The sequence below is a fragment of the Cryptomeria japonica genome, chromosome 10 (assembly GCF_030272615.1).
Source record: "Cryptomeria japonica chromosome 10, Sugi_1.0, whole genome shotgun sequence".
Lineage (NCBI taxonomy): Eukaryota > Viridiplantae > Streptophyta > Pinopsida > Cupressales > Cupressaceae > Cryptomeria > Cryptomeria japonica.
The window spans coordinates 313,321,323-313,349,113 of record NC_081414.1 but is presented as its reverse complement, the minus strand read 5'-3'; the positions used below and the strand labels follow the sequence as shown (position 1 = coordinate 313,349,113).

The window sequence follows — 27,791 nt, the reverse complement described above, 5'->3', positions numbered from 1 at the left end:
GCCATCCAGTACTTATTATATCTTCACATATATTTTCCATGGAAAATAACAACTAAGAAAGACCTATTAGTTGCTTCAAGATGATAATTTTAAACGATATCTACATGTTACTATATAAACCTATTAGACATTACAATGTGTAGATAGGTAATTTTAGATTATGTGAATTTAGATTTTTCAAGGGGTTTGTAATAGAGGCAAGATCAGGGTTGGGAAGACTAGATGATGAATCATCCATAGAGTGCAATGGGTTCATGTCATTCTTGGCAATTACAGCGTGGAAACCCTAGTCACTTATTTCCTTCTTTATCGCTATGTGTTCTGGGACGTTAATAATTGGGTTGCAATGAAGTGAACTAACACTATGATATGTAGCACATGAACTATGTTGACAAGGTGGCATGAACAAAAGGTAGAAAGGAAAAGAGAATATACTTTAAACTTTGAGATTTAATTTAACCAATTGCATGATGTCGTCTAGTTCATTTTCAAACTCACACTCTAAATTTTCCTTTTTTGCCAACTTCCTTGGTATGATGTTCAATTCTATATTAATCTAATAGAATTTGTAAAAGAATATGAAAACAATGATTGTATATTGTCAAATTAAAAAAAAAAAAATGATAATTATCATTTCATCACAACATGAAAATATTAGTTCATGGAATTAAATTCATTCTAAAAACATGCAAATTAGTTGTTTCTATATTGAGAAAGGTAAAAAGGTGGTGGCATTGTTGAACAATGATTGAAATTTTTTCACCTCCATGAAAAGTGTGTTTCTATGTTTGAAAAAGAATAGATTGTAGAGAAAAATGGCACATATGAATATTGAATCACAAGACCCCCATCCCCTTATACCATTTTTTGTAATTCCCAAAAAATGTGTTGGTGTTATAACCATCTTGAGAATTTCATTAGGGAGAGAGGTTGGGAGTTAGAGAGAGAGGGGGGGATGGGGGAAGTAGGGAGGGAGAAGTAAAGAGATAGGTCTAGAGCTCGAGGGGAAAGAGAGTTAAAGAAGGGGGGGATATATATATATGGAGATAGAAGTAATGGAAGATATGGATAAAGAGGTACTTGGATATAAAGATGAAGAGGTAGGTTTTATTTTATCCTCACACAAATGTGAGCACATTATAATATGCTCAAATTTCTATTTGCTTTGGATATTTCTAATCCTGAGGGTTGGACTTGCCTTGGGAATCCAACCCAAAGAGTTGGACTTACATATCGATGCCATAAGGCATGTTTTTTGCAAATTCTAGAAAGTGACACAATCTCAAGTGTGATTTCCATTAAGGTTGCATGACTTTCATTGTCAAGTTAAAAAATACCTTAGCAATGTTGAGCTCTTTCTTAGCTTTCTAATCATGTATTTTTTTCTACATTTCAAATGTTTTAAGGTTTTGATATTTAATTTCTTTTATTAGTGTCTCCATTTTTTTTCAAAAGCCTATGCTATTTTTTGTTTCATTTTTCACTTATTCATGAAATTCTGAAATAAATTACATTTATACAAATTTCTTTTATAGGATTGCAATAGAGGATCATGTAATATCAGTAAGCCATGAGAGGAAGCACTAACAAATTATTGAAAGAAAGTACTTCAAGAATCAAGTTTGTAGAGAATAAGACAGTCTTTGAACTAGATAGTGTAAAGCCATTTGACTGCATATATTAATTAATTGAAAATTAAAAAACACATTATATTTTAATTTTCATTAATTAATTGAAAATTAAAAAACACATTATATTTTAATTTTCATTAATTAATAACTATAATCGAATATGCCTTATAATGTCCAGATGCACAATACAACATTCCTACCGACTTGTTCCAGAATGTCCTAGACCATTCCATAAATACTATTTCCGTCAAAGTCCACATCTCTGATGCATAATTTACGGAGCATGAATAATTTTATGGAACACCTGTTTAATCTTTCTCCATTCTCCAAACGTGTATTGACTGAAGGAGGCTTCTTTCTTTCAACGTACATGGATGTTTTATATAAGACTGCCTCTACTCTGCTTCACCATTATCTCAAGCTAATCTCCGTAACTTTTAAGCTTTCTGTCTGCAATTTTTACAGCCATGGCTTGTACACAGAGAAGGTAATTTGCTTTGTATTTTCCAATAAATTTTTAAGGGCTGTCATACTTAAAAAACGATGTTTTGAGTTATTTAGTTGTATCATTCATTGATCAAAGTTACAAATTGCTCATGAAATGCAGATTGGAAGGCAAAGTGGCAATAATCACAGGCGGGGCGTCAGGCATTGGAGAAGCCTGTGTCCGGCTCTTCACAAAACACGGAGCCAAAGTGATAATCGCCGACATTTCAGACGAAGCAGGGGAAAAACTGGCACAAGCTCTGTCTCCATGGGCGACTTTCATCCACTGCGATGTGAGCAAAGAGGCGGATGTTAGTGCTGCCGTAGATTTGGCCATGCAAAAACACGGGCAACTGGACATCATGTTCAACAATGCCGGCACAGCAGATGCCCAGAAAGGGACCGTTGCAGAGTACGATTGCAAACAATTCGAGATTGTTATGAACGTAAATGCAAAGGGAGTTTTGCATGGGATGAAGCATGCAGCCCGAGTGATGATCCCAGCTCAAAAGGGCTGCATAATTTCCACGGCCAGCGTTGCAGCAGTTTTGGGCGGCGGCATGTCTTATGCTTACACTGCTGCTAAACATGCTGTTGTTGGGTTGTCCAAAAGTGGCGCTGCTGAGCTGGGGAAGTTTGGAATCAGAGTGAATTGTGTGTCACCTTCTATCATTGCCACTCATATGGCAGTCAAGCTTATGGAAGAGAATGGTTCTTCAGGGGAGGGGAAGGGCAGGGCCATGGTGGAAGAGTGGGCTAATAGTGTTGGGAACTTAAAGGGGGTTACTCTTAAAGAGGAAGATATTGCAGGGGCTGCTCTGTATTTGGCCAGTGATGAAGCAAGTTATGTGAGTGGTCTTAATCTTGTTGTGGATGGTGGATTCACTGTTGTAGGCTAAACACCCCCATTGGGAACTGCCCCATCACATATTGTTTATTTGTTTCAGTGATTGCTTAGTTTGACATCTATGATTTAGATTGTAATAATGGGATTCCTTTTGGACCCTTGGTTGATTCATATTCTAAGGATTCCATAATGATATATATGGTTTATTGATTACTCGAGATAAATGTGTACGCCCTTATCACTTGATTGGCACTGTGTTCTTCACAAGCTAAGACTATCATTATCCTCTTTGTACCCTTTCCTACAAATCTCTAAGACATTAACCTCCACAACAAGGATTTTGAAAATATTTTTAACAGTAATATTGACATTTAATATGGTTTTGGGAGGCTTTCATAGTGGGGGTTATCTAAATAACACAAAATAGAGCATGGCCCTCAAACGGTGACACAAACTCAAACTCCATGGACTTTTAAGTTATCCACCTTATTTTCATGTATTCAGAACTCGTTGTTATTAGATAGCATCATAGAACAAATGTCTATAGCATATTATTAATCCTGAATAAAATATTGAACTACAATGGATGTGGATGATAAAATCATAATTTTCCTTGAAGTGAATTTTAAATTACAAAGATTCCTTTCCTATTTTTGCCCCAAAATGATTTGTTTCTTGTAATGCAATTCTCTTTTAGAACACACAAAACATCACAAATTTGGATGTGGCAGTGAAGGAGAGCCATAGCATTTACTCGATGATATTGATATGTGCTAGGAGTTTCTACTTTGTTGGGATTTTCGATGCTTCTCAATGTGCTTTTTATCTTTGCTCTGGCATATCTAAATTGTGAGTTATTTCAATACACATGCGTCTTCTTCTCTTTGGATTGGTCATTTTTATATGCATTTTTTCCCATGAAATAATAAAGGAATTGTTTTTCTGTATCTCTTGCTAAACCGTCAGGACCTTTATTATTTTTATAATTATTATTTAATAGTTAAATTAATTATAATTTATTTAATCACAAAATATGATTTCTTATTACATTATTTTAATATTTTAATAAATATATATTGCTTTTATAAAAAAAAATCCTAAATATAATAAAATAAGAAATTATATTAATATTATTATAAAAAAATTGTTTGTAATGTAGTTTAGATAAAAAGAATGTATTTCTAATTAAAGAACATGTTTTATTATAAATAAAATATTTATTTATTTTAAATAAACTAAATTTAATAAAGATAAATTAAATAAGAAGAAAACTTTTATTTTAAAAGTAAAAAGTAAGAATGGGTTTGTTTTTATTTTTATGCATGTTGAGTGGAAGTAAACCAAAATTTTATTAGAGAAATAGTAAACATCTTATTTCATACTAATGTTGCTTTATAAAGCACAAGTAAAAATTAAAGTTAAAATTAAAAAAAAACCAAGCAAAAGTCAAATTAAAACTATAGTTGACCGATTCTTAAAGGGCATGCATTTGTTGATATAAAGAAAGAAACTTGAGTTGGAGGAAAAGCTCAATTTGGGCGAATTAAATGTAGAGCCACGTGAGACTGGAAACCCACACATGCCTTGAAATTAGTTTCTATTCTAGAAGTACATTTTCTTAGATGCACTTAGGACAAGGAAACCATGGGATCAGGCCTGGAATTTGACGGTCACCCCTGCCTGTCATATAATTTTTTATGACGGTTTAGTAATTTTAATGCCTTTCATTTTATGTTTTTAAAAAAATGTTAAGTGTAATTTTTTTTTTAATTTGTGAATAGTTTAATATAAATTCTTTAAGCTTCATAGAATTGAAGTTCCAATAAAATTCAGTTGAGGTGAAAAGAAATAATTCCATTAAAAAAAGTAAAACTTTGAAAAACAATGATAAATTAGTAATGCACTAAAAAAATCTTAAATTTACTTGTAAGTTTCTAAATTCAACCCAACAATCTTGTTTATTATAAAAATAGAAACCATTTTAGATTTTTTTATTACAATATTTTAAAAAATTAGAAATGCTTATATCTTATCATTTCAATTGTTAGAAGTTTCTATATTGATATTTAAGACAATCTTTAAAAAATATTAAAAACTAAATTGACAAAGTTTCTAAATTTATATAAGAAAAACATACTAAAAATTCATATAAAAATAATATAAAATTAGAAATAATTATATCTTAATCATACCATTTTAAAATATTCTAAATAAATTCATATATTTATAATAAACATTGTAAAATAATATATATCAATATATATTACCTATTATAATATTTTACGGCTTATTAATAATTTTAAGTTTCAAATATACGGTTTGTGGAAAAAATAGCGTGTCGATACTTACGGTCCACTAATTTTATTAGTTGTAATATACGAGATCTAAAAGTGAAAAAACGGCCATATAGCCTGTCAAATTCCAGGCCTGCATGGGATGGTTAAGTCCTAATTCAACATCTTTAGTGGGTATCATGTAGTTCCTCCTATATTGAATAATGAAGTGTTCTACCCTTAACAAGAGGTAAACATAGTTGGTTAGTTGCTCATTTAAATCAAAGTAGATTAGCGTCTTTATTAGCTTATGTTGTCTTATGTTTGGAGAATGGTAACACAAAGACATCTATTTTAGTAAAATTTTCATAGATTTTGATGTAATGTTTATTTCATTTACCTTTTTGGATGGCATTCTAACTCACAAACTGTATACTTGAATATCCTTTAAATAAACGTGTTTGAAATGGATTTCAAACCTCTAAAAAGGATATCAAGAAGATATTATTGTTCATAATGTATCTGAATGTCTTTAAGCATTTTGTTTACTTAATGTTTTGAATATTTCTAGTTGCTACAAAGATGAAGTTGTCATATTCTTATGTATGCATGAATGCATCTTGTGTTTTCTCCATGTTTGAGATAAACTCAAGTTACGCTTACCTCTTAGAATAAATAGAACTAAGATATCGAAATGATTTTAGATAGTTAAGCAAGGATTATTGCTTTTGCCTTCATATTTTTGTTATATGCGTCTTGAGTGCCAATGAGATTGTTGCATTGGGGTTTGAATGTGGATATATCATGTTGCACATATTCCATTACTCTTGCCAGTATCACATTGCTAGTCTTCTTCGTGCTGGGCTAGGTATCTTTTGTGTCATGAAAGATTCTAGAGAAGTGTAACTACTTTGTGGTAGGGTAGAAACGCACTCCGACAATGTTCTCACTTGTGATGTGTTCGAGGGAGACAGATGTCGGGAGTCCTATCATGGTAGTCATCATGATTCATATCCTATGTGTTCATTGTATTTGACCATGTGGTCTATTGTAAAGGTATTATGCTTCCTTATGATATATCTTCTTATCAGCCTATGATCTCTAACTTTATATGTCAAAATATAATTTTATGTCTCTATCTTATATATTTGTACATGTAACATTAATGTATTCTTGTTAATATGTAATTTTTAGATTATGTTAATTTGATTTTATGGTGGTCCTTACATAAACCTCAAGTTGTAATCTTCATGGAAGCTCTAGCAATCCCAAGAGAATGGTACAGAGCAGGGACTAAATATATCAAGGTTGTGAAATCGATCTGTAGCACGGTCACTGTCTTCTACTTATGGCAATAATACTCGTAAGTGATCTCTTAAACTACTCTAGTTCAGATATTCTTCTTGCTTGGACAGATAGAATTTGAGTGGAATACTATGTAATCCATTATTTTCTGATTGCTAACGAAATTATGATCTGATGCTAACTATTTGGTTATGCAGTTGAAATGCAAGTTAGACAAATGAGCAGTCAATTACAATTAAACTATCTATTCTTTCCATGAAATAAACTATAGGGAAGAACATTCTCCACCTATTATGGGTATGATCATAACAAAAAATAACTAGTTTAAATACAATTATTAAAATAAAAAACTAGGATTACTTCCTAAGGAGAACTCTCTTTCCTTTTTACATGCTGAGCTCTTCCAAGTCAATCACTATGCAAAAATAATCAAACATAACCCCAAGCACCTATCAAGAGAAATCCAATGAGAGAGCCAATAAATGTTATCCCAAAATCTCCTCAGAAAAAGACAAATTTTCCCTTTATACCTTAAAACTGAATATACTCTATTTATTAATATGGAATTTATGCATTTTGTTATGCCAATACATGTCTATTTTAGCCTTTTCAAAATTAAACAATATTTAAAAAGGTCTAGAAAAAACATTCACATAAATAATTTTTCGACATGATATAGATTCTATTTGACTTGAGAAACTCATTGTATTGTGAGACACATAAAAATAAAATTGCAGCATTGGTAGGGCTTTGGATATGCGTAACAATTGACATCACCCTTTGCCAATGGTCTTGGCACCTAGGATTTGAGGTTCACTTGGTCATAGTCTTTTAACTATGAATTTCGATAGGGTCTTTATTCTTTGAAGGACTATCTCTACATTATTTCTTACAACCTTATCTGCATTGCCCATTTCACTTGATTGGCACTGTGTACTTCACAAGCTAAGACTGTCATTATTCTCGTTGTACCCTTTCCTACAAATCTCTAAGATATTAACCTCCACAACAAGAATTTTGATAATATTTTTGACAATAATATTCACATCTGATAGGGATTTGGGAGGCTTTCATAGTGACAGTTATCTGAGTAACACAAAATAGAGCATAGCCCTCAAATGGTGACAAACTCAAACTCCATGACCTTATGAATGTCTCCTTGTCTAAATCTCAATGACAATTCATATGTAAGACCTTCATTGCAAATGTAAACAAAACAATGACTAAGTGAGGGTTTTAAGAAGTCTCTTTCATATGTTATAGGACCCTCCTTTCACCATTCTCCTTTAACAAGTGATTCACGAGACAAAAATGTCACTGTCCTTCATAGACTTTCACTGTTATAATATTGTAGATTGTCTTTGTCACTGTCATCCATCATTCTTCATGAAATTTTTTTACCATTTCTCTTTTGCACTACCCTATCTTCAATGCCTTCTGACTGCTCTTAAGACTATCATAACAATTAACAACAAACCCTGCCCACTATGCCAACTCTCAAAAAAATACATGTTTTCATTGCTTCTCTCAAACTTATCATGTCTCACTTACCTCATTTAGTGTTTGACAAACAAGTACAAGTAGTTTTCTTCTTGATGAAACCTCTGAATGAGAGTCAAATAGTCCCCCACTATGCAATCTCATGAAGATAGTCATAAATACAATTTTCTAGAAGATACATGTAGATCCATCACCAAAAATGTATGCAACATTAAAGGATACAAGAATATCCTCTTATTAGTCCCAATAAAAAGCTTATAGTCTAATTTTTATTTTTTTTTTAAATTATTATAAAAATGACATTTTTCTTCATTCGATTGGTTACAATAAGTATAAAATTCAGTTTTCCATTAAAAACACATTTTTGTACATTGAATTCATTAAAGATGATGTATGTCAAAAATATCAAATACATGTTAAGCACAAGCCAATGCAACCAATTGAAAACAACAAATTTTATATATTTGATTATGTTCATGTATTTGTGTGTTATCCCTAAATGTATGCTTGATTTGTATATTCTTTTCAATCTTATATGTGAATGTTTTCTCATGTGATATCGCATGTCTATGCATTAATAATGTTGATAGTGTTGGCAACCACAATAAAGGAAAATTGCAAGGGGGGGGGGGGGGGGAGGGGGGTTGAATCAATTTTCACCGGATTAAACAATTTAAGCACAATCTCAAATCTGATCAGCTGCAACAAGAATAAAGATAAAACACAATAACAATAATACACATGACACCTAGTATTTGACGTGGAAAACTCAGTTAAGGAAAAAACCACTGTGAGAACCTACCCACAATAAGATGATACTCTGCAATAATATGTGTGAATATTACAATGGGGAATGCACATGCATTCAGGCACACTGCCTAGAGCTCATTGCTTAGAATATAATAACCCAGAAGGCTCCAACCCTAAGGGAAAGTTCACTACCTTACAATAATGTTCGGACTACAATCTGGTTCAGATGAACTGAAAGAATAACATCTCCTAATCCCTTATGGTAGTTTCGGTTAAGCTCATTTGTCTTCTCTACAACAATCTCTACTCAATACATCACACCCAAAGATGAATTTTACTTATTCACACATACACCACTCTCTGATATCGCAAACACAACCACCATACCTGAATTACATGAATCTAACACCTATTTATATGATTCATCAACCTTGACTACAAGGTTGGCTCAAACCCTCAACACCCAATTACAAAATTATATCACACGATACATAAATAAACCACCGAACCAATATAATGCCATAGACGATATAGAATAGATTTAAATCAAATCCTCAAACGTGCAACACCACCAGGAATTTCACCAAGATGAACCGCAACACGCTATACTACATAAAATACCTCATAACATGAAGAACATCACTGAACCCATAAGATCTTCAATAATGTGCACAATGATCAATTCGCACCACCAAAACAAATAGGACATGATTAGGAAACACCAACAAGCATGTTAGAACCATCCGCAATAGCTGCACCAACACCAACACCACTTAATCATATCTTCATCAATCAACATGTTAACACTCAAAAACACTAAACGACAACAATTTAGACTAGAAAGATAACTTGCGAAGCACCAAATCATGAACCATCTGAAATAAAGATACACACAAACATCCAAAACACTTTCCCAAATCCACAACTTAAGATATGATCATACCGGAGCACAACATATCAAATACCAAATTGCCAACCACTGAACAGAAAGGCCAAACCTCAATCTGAATCAAATGATATGATCAAGTAAACTTTTAGATCACTGAAACCAATAAAGAATGAAGTATCTCTAGTTGATTCAACATCCCAATCAGATAAACCAACCAGATCAACTCTTTGCAATCACCGGAGCACCAAAGAACAAGATTATGTTGACATCAATGACAACAACATATCCTAGCAACAACAATATCCAACAATCTCCCCCTTTGGAATTGATGGCAACATATGAATGTGAAAAACAATCAATGCAAAGGAATAATTCAACACCAACAATCTCCAACAAACTCCTCCTAAGATCATGCACATAAAGCTTCAAAGATAAGACAATTTTTCACATGCTTCTCTCCCCTTTGACAACAATGCCAAAGACATAACCAAATCATTATTCTCTTCCTCTAAGAAGGACAATCTCTCCCCCTTAGGATAAACACACAAATTTGAACATCTAAATCACTCACTGTCTACTCCTGCTGAGTAGCAGCACCAACTCATCAATCTGGATAAGAAGATAAGACTTTAAAGTCCACCAGATTGATGCATCTCAATGCATCTAGTTCTCATAAGGAGGGGAAGAGACCCCTAAATTATCTCTCAAATATACAAATGTATCTGCAGGCAAAGGCTTAGTAAAAATATCGGCAATCCAATCATTTGTAGATACATACTCCAATCTGACTTCTTCATCACTGACTTTCTCCCTCAAGAAATGATACTTAATTGATTTATGCATTATTTTAGAATGCAGTACCATATTCTTGGAAATATTGATAGCACTTGAATTACTACAGTATATAACAGTAGGCTCATCATAAACAACTCTAATATCCTTCAACATCTGTTTCATCCAAACTACCTGAGTACAGTTGCTAGCAGCAGCAGCAATGTATTCGTCTTCTGCAATAGATATAGATACAACATCTTGTTTCTTATTGGACCATGAAACCAACTTCTTCCCCAAAAAGAAAGCTCCATCGGTAGTGCTCTTTTGGTCATCTACATCAGCTGCCCAATCAACATCAGTATAAGGACATAACATGAAATCATCATTCTTTGGATACCATAAACCATAGTCAATTGTCCCCTTCAAGTATCTGAAAATCCTCTTCACAGCAGTAACATGACTCTCTTTAGGATCAAATTGAAATCTAGCACAATGACAAACAACATGCATAATATCTGGTCTAGTCTAAGTCAAGTACAATAGTCCACGAACCATAGATCTATACAAAGTCTGACTAACTTTTTGAGATTCGTCATGCTTAGACTGCTTACATCCAAACACCATAGGAGTTCCAACAGGTTTAGGGTCATCTAACCCAAACTTTTTCCACAATTCCTTCACATACTTAGATTGAGGAATGAAAATGCCTTTGTCAATTTGTGAAATTTGTAGTCCTAAGAAGAATTGCATTTCACCTATCATAGCCATCTCATACTCTTTTTGCATATCATTAGCAAACTTCATACTCAAGTCATCATCTCCTCCAAAACTAATATCATCAACACAAACTTTAACAATCAAAATGTTGTCATTATCAACCTTAAGTATAAATTACTATCAATAGTACCTTTACAGAATCCCAACTTCATCAAATACTTGTCCAATCTAGCATACCAAGCTCTAGGGGCTTGTTAAGTCCATAGAGTGCTTTCTTTAATTTGCATACCATGTCTCCTTCATCTGATAATGAAAATTCATTTGGTTGCTCAATGTAGACCTTCTCTTCCAAATCACCATTCAAAAAGGCTGACTTAACATCCATATGGTATACCTTGAAATTCTTGTAAGCAGCATATGCAAGCAGTAATCTAACAACTTCAATTATATCTACCAGAGAAAAAGTATCCTCATAATCAATTCCTTCCATCCGAGAACAACATTTACATACCAGTCTTTCTTTGTTTTTAACCACTTCACTAGCTTCATTCAATTTATTTTGGAACACCCATTTAGTGCCAATTACATTCTTGTCTTTAGGTCTTGGAACAAGTTCCCAAGTGTTATTCTTCTCAATTTGATTCAACTCTTCTTCCATAGATTTTATCCAATTTTCATTTTACAAGCTTTTGCAACATCTTTAGGTTCAATCTTTGAAATCAAACATATCTCTTCAACAACAATCCTTCTCCTAGTCATCACACCTTTATTTTTATCACCAATAATCTGATTTTTTGAATGATTCATTCTTACATACCTCGAAGTTTTCTAATTAAACTGATTGTTAGGATTTTTAACTTCTTCACCAACAACAACAATATCTGGATTAACTATCTCTACCAGAGCATTCTGCTTTATGATCTCAGTTTGCACAGGCTTTGAATATAACATCTTGATCATCAGATTCATATCTGCTTGCTCTGATCTGCTTTCCATGACATTCATCAACCTTCACATTTGCACTCGCCACTATCTTTCTAAACCTCTTATTGTAACATTGGTAGGCCTTTCTCTTTGTGGAATATCCCAAGAAAATTCCTTCATCACATCTTGCATCAAACTTCCCTATATCCTCATCTCTTTTGATATAACATTTACTTCCAAAATTCTAAAATATCTAAATGTAGGATATGACCAAACTATAGCTCATAAGGAGTCTTATCAGAATCACCTTTTAGATGCACCCAGTTGAATGTGTAAACAATAATGCTAACAACTTCTCTCCAAAAGGTTTGTGCAATATTTCCTTCTATCAACATAGTCCTAGAAGCATCCAAAATGGTTATGTTCTTCCTTTCAACAACTCCATTTTGCTGAGGGATTCTAGGAGCAGATAACTGTCTTCTAATTCCATTCCTCTTACGGAATGAATCAAACTCACCAGATGTAAATTATCCTCCTCTATCAGATCTTAGGCACTTCAGCTTCAACTCTATCTCTGTCTACACCTTAGCTTTGAATATCTTGAATTTCTCCAACACTTCTGATTTCTCCCTTTGAAAGGTAACCCACATCATCCTAGAATAATCATCAACCAACAACATGAAATATTTGTCACCCTTCATGCTTTTCACTCTTGTAGGACCACACAAGTCAATATACACAAGATCCAATAATCCATTAGATGAATACAACTTACTCTTGAATGTAGTTCTTGTTAGTTTTCCCAATTGACATTCTTTACATACCAGATTAGATGGATTCACAATTTTAGGCAAATCTCTAACAACTTGAGTAGAGATTATCCTTATCGTATAGTCAAAATTAACATGACACATCCTTCTATGCCACAATAAACTCTCATCAATTTGAGCAATCAAACTACTTTTCTCACCAACATTCAAATGAAAGATATTACCTTTAGTCTTAGTCCTTGATGTGATCTCTAAATCAGAGGAATTTAGAATCTTACATTTACCATTCTTGAATTGTAAATCATATCTCTTGTCAACCATATGTTCGACACTCAAAATATTATGCTTCAAACCTTCAACATACAAGTCATCGTTAGTATTATGCTTACCATCAAAAGAAATTGAATCTCTAACACATATCACACAAGCTTTATCATCTCCAAATCTCACTATACCACCAACATAACTTTCCATATTCATAATTTTTCTTTTATCACCTATCATATGATGTGAACAGTTGTTGTCAATTACCCATTCATATTTCTCTTCAATCTTAGTAGCTAAATCTTTCCCCTCAATAATGCAGCTTGTAGAATTCACTGGTACTGGATCATCTTCCTTGATAGCAATAAATACAAGCTCGTCTTCTAAATTCTCATTCTCAGACTCTTCATTTGTCACACCTTCATCAGTAACATAATAGATATGAGAAGCTCATCTAGCTCTCTTTCCTGATCTTCCATCTCTCTCTTTTCCCTTTCCTATTTGGAAACCCAACATGAACTCTCTATCGGATCATACTTCTGCTTTCCGAATACAAAGGCAATGACTACAGTCTCGGATTTTCCATGTACTCCAAACTCGCTCAACTTAAAAGCAACAAGCTTACCAACCAACATGTCCCTTGTCACATTGGTCACACTTCGGATCTCATCAATAGCAGCTACTTTAGGCTTGTAAGTAGGAGGCAAAGATCTCAGCACTTCAGTGACAATCTCATCTTCTTCAACAGTTCCACTGACACATCCAATACCTAGGACAAGTTCATTCACCTTAGCCATAAAGGTAGATATGTTCTCATCTTCTCCCATCTTCAACATCTCATACTTTCCTTTCAAACTTTGTATCTTAGCAACTTTGACATGTTTATCTCCTTCATACAAGGTCTCTAACTTCTCCCAGATCTCATGTGTAGTCTATAATCCCATCACATTAGTCCTCTCTAAACCAGTCAAGGCACTCAGAAATGATTCCTTAGCCCTTATGTTATGTTCAACATCCTTGACCTCAACAACTATAACCGGTCCATTCTAAGGAACATTATAGGTATTCTTTGTAATCTTCCAATACTCTTCTCCATGACATTTCAAGTGGATTTCCATTCGGTCCTTCCATATAGTGTAGTTATTTCCATCAAATCTTGGACTCTCCTTCTTGAACACATAAGTTGTCATTTTGAATCTCCTCAAGTGGTCAAGCTTCTTCAAGAGGATCTATCTCTGATACCAATTGTTGGCAACAATAATAAAGGAAAACTAAGAGGGGGGGTGAATCAGTTTTCACCGGATTAAATAATTTAAGCACAATCTCATATTTGATCAATTACAACAAGAATAAAGATAAAACACAATAACAATAATACACATGACACCAAGTTTTTGACGTAGAAAACCCAGTTAAGGGAAAAACCACGGTGGGAACCTACCCACAATCAGATGATACTCTACAATAGTATGTATAAATATTACAATGGGGAATGAACATGCATTCAGGCACACTACCTAGAGCTCACTGCTCAAAATATAATGACCTAGAAGGCTCCAACCCTCAAGGAAGGTTCACTACCCTACAATAATATTTGGACAACAACCCGATTTAGATGAATTGAAAGAATAGCATCTCCTAATGCCCGATGACAATTTTGGTTAAGCTCATTTGTCTACTCTACAACAATCTTTGCTCAATACATCACACTGAAAGATGAATGAACTTATTCACACATACACCACTCTCTAATATTGCAGACACAACCACCATACCTGAATTACATGAATCTAACACCTATTTATACAATTCATCAACCTTGACTACAAGGTCGGCTCAAACCCTCAACACCTAATTACAAAATTACATCACACGATACATAAATAAACCATTGGACCAATATAATGCCATAGATGACATAGCATGGACCCAAATCAAATCCTCAAACATGCAACACCGCCAAGAATTTCACCAAGATCAACCACAACACGCTATACCACTAAAAATACCGCATAATACAAAGAACATCACCAAACCCATAAGGTCTTCAATAACGTGCACAATTATCAATGCGGAACACCAAAACAAATAGGACATGATCAGTAAACACCAACAAGCATGTTATAACCATCTGTAGTAGCTGCACCGACACCACTTAATCAAATCTTCATCGATCAACATGCTAACACTCAAGAACACTTAACAACAACAATTCGCACTAGAAAGATAACTTGCAGAGCATCAAATCACGAACCATCTGAAATGAAGATACACACAAACATCCAAAACACTTTCCCAAATCCACAACTTAAGATATGATCATACTGGAGCACAAAAAATCAAATACCAGACTCTACCAACCACTGAACAGAAAGACCAAACCTCAATCTGAATCAAATAATATGATCAAGTAAACTTTCAGATCACTAAAACCATTAAAGAATGAAGTATCTCTAGTTGATTCAACATTCCAATCACATAAACCAACCATATCAACTCTCTGCAATCACCAAAGCACCAAATCACAGGAATATGTTGACATCAATGACAACAACATATCCTAGCAGCAACAATATCCAACAAATAGTTTAAACTAGAAATTTAGAATACTAACTAGAACTAATTAAAAAATATCAATCTAAATGCCAAACTATAATAATATTCAAGATTGAGCTTTACGAGAACAAACTAAGTGGTGTCAAATAAAAAACAATCCTTTGTTGATATATAGAGAGCAATGTATTTTCTCAAGTAATTCATATAAAACCTCAACCACGTGTACTTATATAAATTGGTGGATTAATTTATAGGAGCTTACAACTCAAATTATAATTTTATGAGTGGAAAGATGAATGGTGTAAATTCACTTGATGATTCTACAATTGAAATTGTTTGAGAGGATTTTCATTAGTATAGGAGACAAGATGTATGATTTGATTTTAAGTTCTTTAATATGGTGTTAGAATTACTTGTCTATGTTGTCATTGATTTCAATCTAGTGGTTTGGATTGATGTCGAAGATAGGTATGTATGATTGTGGAAGATAGGTATGCATGATGCAGATGATACAAACTGTTGTATTAGCAACATTAGAGTTTTGGTGCTTTGGAAATCAGTGCAGTAATCAGAGTATTTGAGATTTACGGAGGTCCATATTGCTCCGCATTTCATATTTTCTTGTTAAGTGTTTGGGATTATAATGTTCTTACATGTGTATATGTTATTTTATCGTGATGCATCTTGTTGTGCTTTGGAAATGTGTTATTGATCATGATGTTTCTCAGTTTGAATTGTCCCTAAATGTTCTATCTCTTGGTCTGGTGATTGCGGTGTTTGGTAATGTGTTGTTGCATTGTGTTGTGGTCTACTTTTCATTCCTTTCCACCATGGGAATTCTTAGTGGAGACCTATTCTTTTGAATTATGGATTATTGTCTCCTTGGCCAACTTGAATAATATATTTTGGAGATCGGTATATATAAAAATCACTTGTAATGGAAAATTATGAAGAAGGTTTTTGTAGAAGGAAGTTGATTGTAAAAAGAAGATCTATCTCTAGCAATGTGAAGTGGTTGATCAGTGTGGTTGTTTGTTGATGTTGTTTGGTACCGATGGCAATGAGATTAAGGTTTCTTTCAATATTGCAACAAAGTGGTAGTTAAGCCTCTTGTGGTGGATTCTTTCTTTCTTCCTTTGGGTAGTGAGCCCTTATTTTTCAGGTGGTTTTAGTCGGGCAGTGAGAAATTATGGCAGTGAGCCATCTTGTAAAAATAACCTTAACCGGTGTCACCCTAACAGGTGTTTTTTATATTGAGAACTAGCATTCTCTGTTGTTTTTCTCTTCTTGGATTTTCCACGTCATATTTGGTGTCTCTTGTGTGTGTTCTTTTCATCATATCACGTGTTCATGGTTTTGCATCTGAAATCTATATTTGGTGGATTTGTTGTTGTGAAAAATTTAATAAGTTTTAATTGATAACCGATGCACCCCGCCTCTCAATTATCTGGAACATTCAACTAATGGATAGTGAGGACTTAATTTATTTTTAAATGATTATGAAAAATAAATATTTTGTTGCACCCATATGTAAGATATTAATTTTTTAGTTGCAAAATAGAGGATAAAGAATGAATGATTAAATAGATGAATGAGATTACTTATTTCTTCATTTAAATAGAGAAATAAATTTATTTGTTCATTTAAATGTAAGAAAGAAAATAGATTAATAAATTAAATAAAAAATATTTAATTAATTAATAGTGGTGAGGATTTAATTAAATAATTATTTTATTTAATAATGTATGATGCTATGCTTGATATTTTCATTAACATTATAACATAAATTTTGTGTTGTAATTTCCAATATCTACACTTCTTTAATTAGATTTAATAGTTGCGTGCATTTATTTAGAAGAACTATCACCAAAGTCAAAATGTTTATTTTTTAATCTTATATAAATTGTACATTATGTGGCATGTCACCAATATGTAAAACAAAATTTTCATTGTTCATATTCTAGCTCATTTAGGAGGTGTGGCTAAAAGAGCAATGTTGCAAAGATGAATGCAAACTGCTATCATTTAATGAATATGATAAAATGACATCTATAGTATATTATACTACTTTTTAGAAAAATTAAGGCATTCAAAGAAAACATGACATGAAGGAGGAGGAGGAGAAAGCATAACAAAAGCCTCATGAAATTTTTAAGAACCCAGAGACAAATAAAATGTTCTTGAAAGAAAAAAATCCCCCTTTCACAAAGGAGGATAGGACAACAAACTATGAAAAAAAAATTGATTCTCATGGAAAGAATCTTGGGAGCCAAAACTTTTGATTCTCATGCAAATAATCTTGAGAGCCAAGCCAAAAATTTTGAAAAAAAGAGAAGATGATGTTAGAATATATATCTAATGAAGGATAGAAAAAAATGTTGGAATAATAAATAATGACATATAGATCTTATTTGAAAATTCCAAAAAAGGCTGAGGAAGAAATGGTGGAGCATGAGCCAAATAAATAAGACTAATTAGAGCTATAATAGATTAATAGTAAGAAAACCCAATGAATCCATAATATAGGGTGAAATTGAAAAAGAGGTTTTGTACAAGAATACTCAATAATCTTCAAAATCTTGAGAGGAAGTTAACATTAAAGGAATCCACCTTACAAACATAAATTGAAAAAGATCTTTTTGAACAAGAAGCACTCATCAATCTTCCAACGATTGAGTTTGTGTCATATAAAAGTGATTTATAAGATAACAGTAAAATGAAAGTGGATAATAAAATTTGTTAAATAATATACTCTTGAGTCACTAGATAGTGGTATTAATGTGAATGAGATTAATTATTATTCTTGTTGATCAATAATGAATGAGAAGTTCTTATCCAAGAATATTTATAAGAGATATATTTTTAGAGAGACTTAATTGAGAAGCATGCACTTGAGGAGACTATTTGTTTTAATATTTCTAAGTACTTTAGATCAACAAATAATAAGTAGTTTTAATCTCCTTGTTTAAATATCAAGGCACAAAGGTAATGATACTAGCAAAGAATTGATAATTTGTGCTATATGTCGTGTGTGTGAATTAGGGTACCTACACCTGCAACACAAACACTCAATAGATCATTACAAGCATTGTTAATAAATTGAAATCAAATGAAAGATAAACCATAACAAAGCGACCTATCGCCTCCTAAGAGATGCGAGTGTGGATTTGCTCTCAGATCTGGATAAGCAATCCCAGTGACTTGACTACACCTAGACGGAGGATTTAAAATGATATGGTATGCAAGCTAGATGAGATTGATTATGCTAGATTGATCCAAGAGGCTAATTAAGCTATTGAGATGCATGATTAAGCTATGATGATGATGCAATTAAGCTAGAATAGAGATTGATTATGCTATATGATTCAACAATTATGTTAGAATATGATCAAAATAAAATAGATCTAAGATGGAATTGCCTATGATAACAATGCTTAAATGATATGCTAGAATGGATATGTCTATATTAACAATGCCTAAAATGATACGAGATGGGATCCTTTGTGCTCCAAAATGGGGCATATTTATAGGAATTCCAAGGCCAAAGCTGAGGTGATAGGAATCAAGGGTCAAGATTGAATCTGAAGATATCAAGGGTCAAATTGGAGGAGGTTGGATAAGAGGTTTGAGGGAGGGGCACGTGTCATCTCTGTGGTGACAAGTGTCAAGGAATATTTCTCACAAGAGGGCAAGTGTCTAAGGGAGGAGACATGTGGCAAAAGTGTCATGTGTCTCAAGGGGAGAATATCCAACCCATAGGAGATTAGGATGTGCAAGATTGGATAGGGTTAGTTATACCCAGGGTTAGGTGGAATGAGTTAGGTTAGGGGGTGGTTAGGTTAGGTGATTAGATGTTAGGAGGCATGTGGGGAATTTGAATTTAAAAATTCAAATAATAGGAAAAGGCTAATTAACTTTCAATAAACTCATAAATTGATTTGTATTAATTAATTAGGGGATTAGAATGAATGGATTTTATGGGGGGGATTAATCAATTTAGATTAATTAATCAAGGGAACTATTTAAATGAACTTAATGAATAAATCCTTAGATTTATTGATAAGTAGATGAATGGGGAATTAATCAAATTTCTAGTGAATTCAATTAAATTGGAAAGGGGGATTAATTAAACAATTGATTATTTAATTAGTTATCTTCAGACCATTTTTAGGTGTATACATTTTGCCCCTCTTTGAAGCGAGGTGTGATGATGTGTTGATTCAAAGAATAATCTTAATTTGATGGTGTTGATGTGATATTGGATCAATAGGATGCCCCAACCATTGATTGCTAAATTCTGATACGATGATGCCCCCTCGGGTGATCAATTGAGATAATTGACCTTTGGAGTTTTGGATCTTTGCGAAATTGATTTCCTGATAGATTATTGGATGATTCCTACAATTGTGGTTGATGAAAGTGTGAGTTCTTCGATCACTTTGATGTGGTTCTTGATGTGATAATTGATAGAGTTTGATTGAATTGATAAGATTGAATAGATTGATGAGAATGAGATCAAGTCTAGTTTCAGGAATGGCACCTCCTGTATAAGACAAAGATGATCAAAGCGTCTGGTTTCAGGAACGATATATCTTGTATAAGACTTGAACAAAATGTCTGGTTCTAGGAAGGATTCATCCTGTATAAGACACAATAGAATGGATCAGATGAGATGGATTGATAGAATTGATAAGATTGATTGGATAAAGAAATGACATTTTTTTGATATCCTGTTGTAGGAAGATTTAGATGCATTGATGTTGGTGCATTTGGGGGAATAGCATAAGATTCGTTTTGGGTCGAAAAAATCTGGAAAGAGATGAGTTATCATTCTGATTGTGTATACACTTATGATGATACATTGATGATTCCTGCGATAGATTTGGCCTTGGATAAGATGAGCTTTTGTGATCCTATGCAATAATGAAATGCAAGCTAAATGCAAATGCGAATGAAATGCAATGTTGCGATCGAATCGGTCACTGGGTTATTGCTTTTTGTCATCATTGAGCTTTTAAAATGTGGGAAGTGAGTGCAAACATCGATGGTATAATTGAACCATGATGACCTGAGCACTACTTTCCTGGATTTTGATATTGCAAGTTAGCACAAACATCGAGGTATAATTGAACCAAGATGAAATGAGTGTTGCTTGCGTCAAACAGGCAGGATTAACCATTTCTATATGCAAATCCAAAATGTCTTCGATGATACTCTGATGGTCATGTCCTAAGACAACTTTGCACATATTAATGATTAATTTACAGATAGCAGACAAGAAAATATCATGTCCGTTCCTTGTTCCTCTAGTCAAAGACATCCTGGAGTCACTCAGAAATCATGATAGCAAAAAATCAAGATAAAATAGTTAAACCATTATTGTCAAAGTGTTAAAATCATTAATCAAAAGATATCATCCATTGATATGTGTTTGTCATGTTTAGACTGATAGTTGATAGTTGATGGTTGACAATTTGATCGTGGTCAACGTTGGATGTGTCTTAGTTTTTGCTTGACAAGATTTGCCTAACTGTTGTTATACCTGTTGGATTAAGCTCAAAACGATGAAAAAATTTGCTTCGAGTGAGGTTTGGGATTTTGCCCCCAGTCTAGAAACAAACTTTATTACGATATATATAATGATCCAAACCATGGTGAGAAATCACCCACGATGCCTGCGTATGTACAAAGGCTTTATTATGGATATGAACAATGTTGATGGAAATGAATGCAAGCGGAAGGATGCATGAACCAATAGATGGAAGAGCTAGCTGATAGATAGTGCATGTTTGCCAGGTTTTCATCATCTGTTATTATTGCACTTTTTCTCATATTTAATTTTTTATTTATTTTGCATTGTTTTCATTGTTTTTGTATTTATGCTTTTTCACTATGTTTGGATTTTTTTGCTTTTTCCCTGTTTTTGAAATTTTCTGCTTCTTCACTGCTTTTGGATTTTCTACTTTTTCACTATTTTTGGATTTTTTTGCTTTTTCAGACATAAAACTTCTTCAGATGATTGCTATTGATGGGTTCCTCGAGCTGATCCTTGTCCTATGTTGATAGCTGCTATGCTCCTGACCCAAATATTGTTGTGACCACAAATGGACCTAACCAGTTTGGTTCAAACTTCCCTTTCTTTTCTCGATCTGACTAGTTTCGTGGATTTTCCTTTAGTACTAGTTCTCCAACTTCAAAGGCTCATGGTTTGACCTTGTGATTATAACTTCAGCACATTCTCTGTTGATATACCTTTAAATGATCAAAGGCATTTTGTCTTCGTTCATGGATCAATTCTAACTCTTGTAGTCTGGATATTCTTTGTTCTTCATCTGGGATAAGACCTTTTAATGATACTCATAGACAAGGTATCTCTACTTCTATTGGTAGTATTGCTTCTGATCCATAGACAAGAGAGAATGGTGTGGCTCTTGTTGGTGTATGGATATTGGTATGGTAGGCCCATAGAGAAAGGTTTAATTGAATATGTCAATCTCTGCTAGTATCATTTACTGTCTTTTTGAGGATTTTTAAAAAAAAATTGTTTGATGCTTCTGCTTGTCCATTCCCTTGTGGATAGTAGGGTGTGGATAATTTGTATTGTATTTGAAATTTCTCACAAAGCTCTTGTACATCCTGGTTCTTGAATGGTCGCCCATTATCCATGATAATGGTCATGGGTATGCCATAATGACATATGATGTAGCTCAAGATAAATGTAACAATTTGTTTTCCTGTGATATTTGTTAGAGGTACCACCTCAATCCATTTTGTAAAATATTTTGTAGCTAAAAGGATGAATTTGTGACCATTGGATGAAGGAGGGTTTATCTTTCCTACTAGATCAAGACCCCATTGGCAGACCAACCAAGATGTTGCCAAAGAATGAAGCTCTTGTGCTGGTGCATGAATTATATTTCTATGGATCTAACATTGTTTGCATGTTTTAGCTATCTGAAAAGAATCTCATTCCATAGTTGTGTTGGGTGAATATTTTGTCACCAGCATACTAATGAGAAAACATAAAATTCACACAATGCTATGCTAAGAAATTAATCTCTCCTCTCATCAAGGGGAGGTTCCCTATGAAATTTCTCCTCTAATTAATCAAGACATTAAAATAGTGGGTTGGCATTGGGCATAGAACTCTCTTCTTTTCAGAGTTTATGTATTCTCCCTTCGCCTAGTTACAGTTTCTCTACCTCTTTAGATATTCAAAGAAAAGAACTATTAAACTAATAAACTATACTAAGAGTTACTTTTAAGGAGCACAAAGTCTCCTTTATGGTAACACTGATTTACACTGATCGTTACAAATTAAACAAGTAGAAAATTAGCTTAAAGCTCAAAGTCTTTAAGTGTAAATTTCTAATCAATTAAACTACTAATAACCGCAACAATACAAAGCTTACTACAAGTTACTTCCTTTATCAGCAAATTTCTCAAGCATGCTAAGAGCACAAAGTCTATTGGCAAGATTTGAGAGCTCTTTAACCATGTAGCAATATCTTAAGATCAAATACGTAAAGATGATATGTATTCAATGGACATAGGAACATTAAATAATATAAACAAATTTATTGATACAACACAAAGTTTGCAATCAACAAAACCGTTTTCTTTATTTGTTTGATTGAATTCTCATCACAAAAGCTCAAAGTCTTTATGGGGATAAAAATCCAGCAGAGTTTTGCTAAGCATGAAAAAGATAAAAATATTTACAAAAAGGTCCTCCTTATATAGGAAAAGAAGTTGAGAAAAAGGTGGGCACAGTTGACTTATTCAACCACACAGTCCCACTTTACTACAACTACTACATAAAGAAAACGTGCAGCTACACAAAAATTTACAACATCTATTGGTGTAGCTGCATGAAGGAAGAGTGTCAAAAGGGGGAACTTCATTCTTGATTTTCTTCTTCATTAGATTTCTGAAAACCTTTGAACTTGGCGAGGATAGCTTTGACCTCTTCTTCATTTGGCATCAAGGTAGAATTCATGATGATTTGAATGTGGGATATCACATCTTGGATCTTCACTTGCTTCTTCTTAACATCCTTTAGCATGGATGCGAGTACTTCAAAGCTGACTTGAATTTCCAACAATTTGTCAAATGTATCAAGGGAGAAATCTTGTCCCGTGCACTGGTCCATCAAGGAAAGAAATTCTTGGTTGACGACCTCAGCAGTGATGAGATTTTGATCACCATCATACAAATAGCAGGGAGATCGCCTACTTTAGCAAAAATAAGGTCAACCTCATCATCACCTTCTTTCTTTTCACGATCTAGTTCTGCAATCATTAATTTCATCATCTCTTGTTTATGAGACAATAAGGATAAGATCTGAATATACTTCTCTCTTGTGGGAATTACCTTGTTTTCAACCAGGATGTCTAACCTGAAATCCTCCATTTTGCTCCAAAGGGTAGTGCTTTTCACAACTTCCTCAATTTCTTGGGATAAAGAGATTTTGAGTCCTTGCATCCGACTCTGGATCACTTCATAATCAGACAATAACTCCACTGTTGAACTTAGGAGATGAGAGCCTTCTGACCTTAGCCGCGAGATCCATTCGTCCATTACTCGGCCCTTAGCTCCTACCTGCTCAATCTTTTTGATAGCTTCAGTGTCTATTGATGATCCTATAGGTTCAACCTCTTGAGAAGATTGTGTTACCTTTAGGAGGATGTTGGTCAACTACTCACACTTCTGCTTCAGGATATTTTTCTCGTCCCTTTCTTGATCCAGTCTTCTTAACAAAGAATTAAGGGATGTTTGAGAATCTAATTTCACACTTTCATGTGTCTCTACTTCGAGCTCCACAACCTACATGGTATAATCTTCTGATCGTATGTTGCCTTTGTCCTTATCTGACGATTGCACCATAACCTCAGCATATTTTCTTTTGGAAGCCGAGTCTACTACCACCTGAGATACTGTCTTTGGCTTCTTTGTTCCCTTAGGCTTTGGAGGAACCAAAAGTTCAAAGTCAAATTCATCAGGAGATATTACCTATATCTTTCTTTTAGGGGCCCCTACTTCCATCCAAGGGGGTAGTTCTGGATTGGATGATGGAGTAGTGGCTTCTTGCTGACTTGGGGTCGAAGATTCTGGAATAGGTTGACTAGAACTTGGAGCAGTTGCAAGTGTAACTGATGGTGCTAATATTGAAGCATCTAATGGAACATCCATTGCTGGTACCTCTTCAATTATTGGTGGAAGGGTTGAGGGTGCCGTCAGTGTAACTTCAGAGCTCACCAATGAAGGGATGGTTGTGATGGTGGTAGTAATGACTGGTAAATCCACCGACACCTGTTCTGCAAGTGCATCTTGCAAAGTTTCATTAAAATCCATCATGGTAGATTCAAAAGTAGATGAAGGGATATCATCTAAAGTAGAGAAGTTGGTTATTGTAAAAAATTGACCAGCAGTCTTTGATTGTGGCATGCCTATACTTAGATCTCCATCTTCATGAACATCTTCGTCTTCTTGATCAGAATCAGAGTCAGAATCAATAGAGTGAATGACTACTTGTGAAGTAGTTGTCATATCTACCTCAACTGAATGTGGTACTTCTTCTACCTGAACTTCCTCTTGTTGAGGAATTTTGCCTTCTTCAACCTCTTTACCCTTTCTAGCTTCACTGATAGGTGGTTGTTTTGGCTCTTTTGCCGCTGCCTCCTGTGATACTGATGATGATTCACCTTGTTTTGACCCTTTAACTATAAATTTGATTTTAGGCCCTTTACCTTTTGATTGTACCATTGGAGCTGAAGATAGTGCTTGTGAGTCTGCCCTGTTCTTGGTTCTAGTTTTAGCTGTCGCTGTCTTGCCCAATGGACCATCACTATTGTCATCATCTCTCAAACTGGTGGGAAACTGTTTCATCCTGAGATGATTCTTTAGCAACCAAGCATTGGTGTTTGCTATAATAGGAGAGATCCTTTGAGTAATGGACTTGCTTTCCTTCTTCGACCATTGCACAAGTGGGAGTGGGGAGTTAGCAATATTCTTCTCATAGTAAATAGGATCCACTATGTCATCTATGTCTTCCATAGTCATTGGGATCTTAGATAGATCCAGATTCTCAATTTGTTTCAGAGTAAGGCGGCTGAAGTCCATCCTCCTTATATCCTCCTCATCCTGACAGTCTGCCCAAACATCTTCAAACCTATAGACATGAGTGTATGTCCTTTTGAGCTTTCTCTTTATGCCCTGAAAATAAAAATTGGCTCGTGCTTTGAATCTTCGCATGGTATTCCACTGCATCTCCTCCTCCATATTTTTGGCTTTGGGGTTAGTTAGCACAGAATACCTACCAATTGACTCTGGGAATTTCAGCTCAATATTGTGTGCTTGTGATTGTTTCTCATGTACACTAATCAATTGTCTGCACAACTCCATAAGGATAATTTTATCTGAAGGAAACCTTGGAAGAATAAAGGGCTCACCTGAGAAGCATCCAGTCCGGATATAGGTGAATGTGGGGAATTGAAGGAAGACACAACCAAAGTGGGAAACCCTGCTGTAAGCAGCCTTTGATATTCTTCTCTTATAAAGTCCTTTATCAAAAATGCACTTCCAAATAGCAAAGAAAGCATCATTAACCCTCCTGTAATGATTACCTTGATTTTTGATAGTGAGTTGATCATAGTATTCCCAAACAGGCACTATTCTTCTGTCACCCTTAGTTGACAAGCCTGGATATTGCCTCATAGAGGCAATTGCGTAAACCAGGTATAAGGTCATATAAAATTTTAGTGTTACCTTGACCTCTTTCAATTGGGCGCAAAGCGCATCACTGATTTGTTCTCCCCAATCAATTCTTGCAGCTCTCGTTCTGATTATATTCATATAGTAAATCATCCAGCTTTGGAAATAATGAGAGTCTTTTAATCCTCTCACTCTAGATAACATGGTGACCATGTCATTATATTCTTCATTAAAATCACTCTTGTGAAAAGACTTAGGCCACCGGGAAGTGAGGGAGGATCTAGCAGTTGAAAGATAAATAGTATTGATCACCTTCTTGCATTTATCTTTGTGTTTCTCGTAGTACTCTTGAGCACTCTCTTGAGAAATGTCAGCCACTTCTTCTACCAATGAGCCTTTGAAGATACTATTGAAAAATACGCTGTCTAAAGTCATTATGACCTTCTGATCATCATCCCTTACCTGTCTTGTGCTTGGATCGAAATGATCAGCCACTGCTAGTACAAATTTAGGATCATGAGCCGCAACTGGGAAGGATGCATACTTATGCAGCTCAGATTTGATCAAACTGGTCAGGTGTGCAGGAGCCTTCTGAACCTGATCAATAAATTCTTGCATGTCAATGTGGCCAATTTCAATGTCCCTGATCTATTTAATGTTAGAATCCACTAAACTTTCAGGGTACATATTCAAGTACCTATCGTACTTGTATTTCATCTTTTTTGATGATGCCTTACTCGGAGAAGGTTGTCCTGAAGAAGACTCGGGCTTGCTGTGGGAGAGCTTTGACATTCATGCACAATGACTACATTCAAAATTGATGATTAGCCATTCATCATTATCAAAAATCAATTTTTTCTTAAACAGATTGAAAAACGGGACTCAAAACAGGCCAAGGAGTAAAAAACTGCTAAAATAGCAGGTCAGAGAAAAAAGTCTAACCTGCATCTTTACCAACAAAAATTTGCATAGCGGACTTTAAAGTCCGAAGTGCAAGTTTGGGGAAAACATTTACATATCGGACTTTAAAGTCCGAAATGTAAATGTAAAGACTTCTAATGAGCACATCGGACTTCAAAGTCCGATGTGCTTCTTAGGGGAAGGACAGCCGGTTTGCATGTTGGGTTTTAAAACCCAACATGCCAACCTATACCTCTCCACATATTGGACTTTAAAGTCCGATATGCAAAGGTTAAAAGGTCTCATATCAGACTTTAAAGTTCGATATGCAGATGATACAACTGTTTAGCTGTATACTGGAGTTTAAACTCCGATATGCTGCTTAGAAAAGGGGAGGCTTTGGAGAACAATCGGGTTTTGAAATCTGATTGTTTCTCCAAAACTAAGGAGGCAATCAGAGTTCAAAAACCGATCATTCTCCAAAAGCGAAAA

General features: G+C 34.3%; 1 protein-coding gene across 1 annotated transcript; it reads left to right on the top strand.

Annotated features, from left to right (window-relative positions):
* Positions 1-1,999: 1,999 nt before the first annotated feature.
* On the top strand, positions 2,000-3,168 carry LOC131041785 (short-chain dehydrogenase reductase 2a-like). Its single transcript, XM_057974992.2, has 2 exons — positions 2,000-2,118; positions 2,239-3,168. The coding sequence occupies exons 1-2, from the start codon at positions 2,099-2,101 to the stop codon at positions 3,014-3,016; spliced, it is 798 nt and encodes a 265-aa protein (XP_057830975.2). The 5' UTR covers positions 2,000-2,098; the 3' UTR covers positions 3,017-3,168.
* Positions 3,169-27,791: the final 24,623 nt, after the last annotated feature.

What these genes read in the sequence shown, in the direction of transcription:
- LOC131041785 (XM_057974992.2), top strand. Translation starts at nt 2,099, where the DNA reads ATGGCTTGTACACAGAGAAG. An exon ending in ATGGCTTGTACACAGAGAAG is followed by an intron (nt 2,119 to 2,238) that starts GTAATTTGCTTT and finishes CATGAAATGCAG; the next exon opens with ATTGGAAGGCAAAGTGGCAA.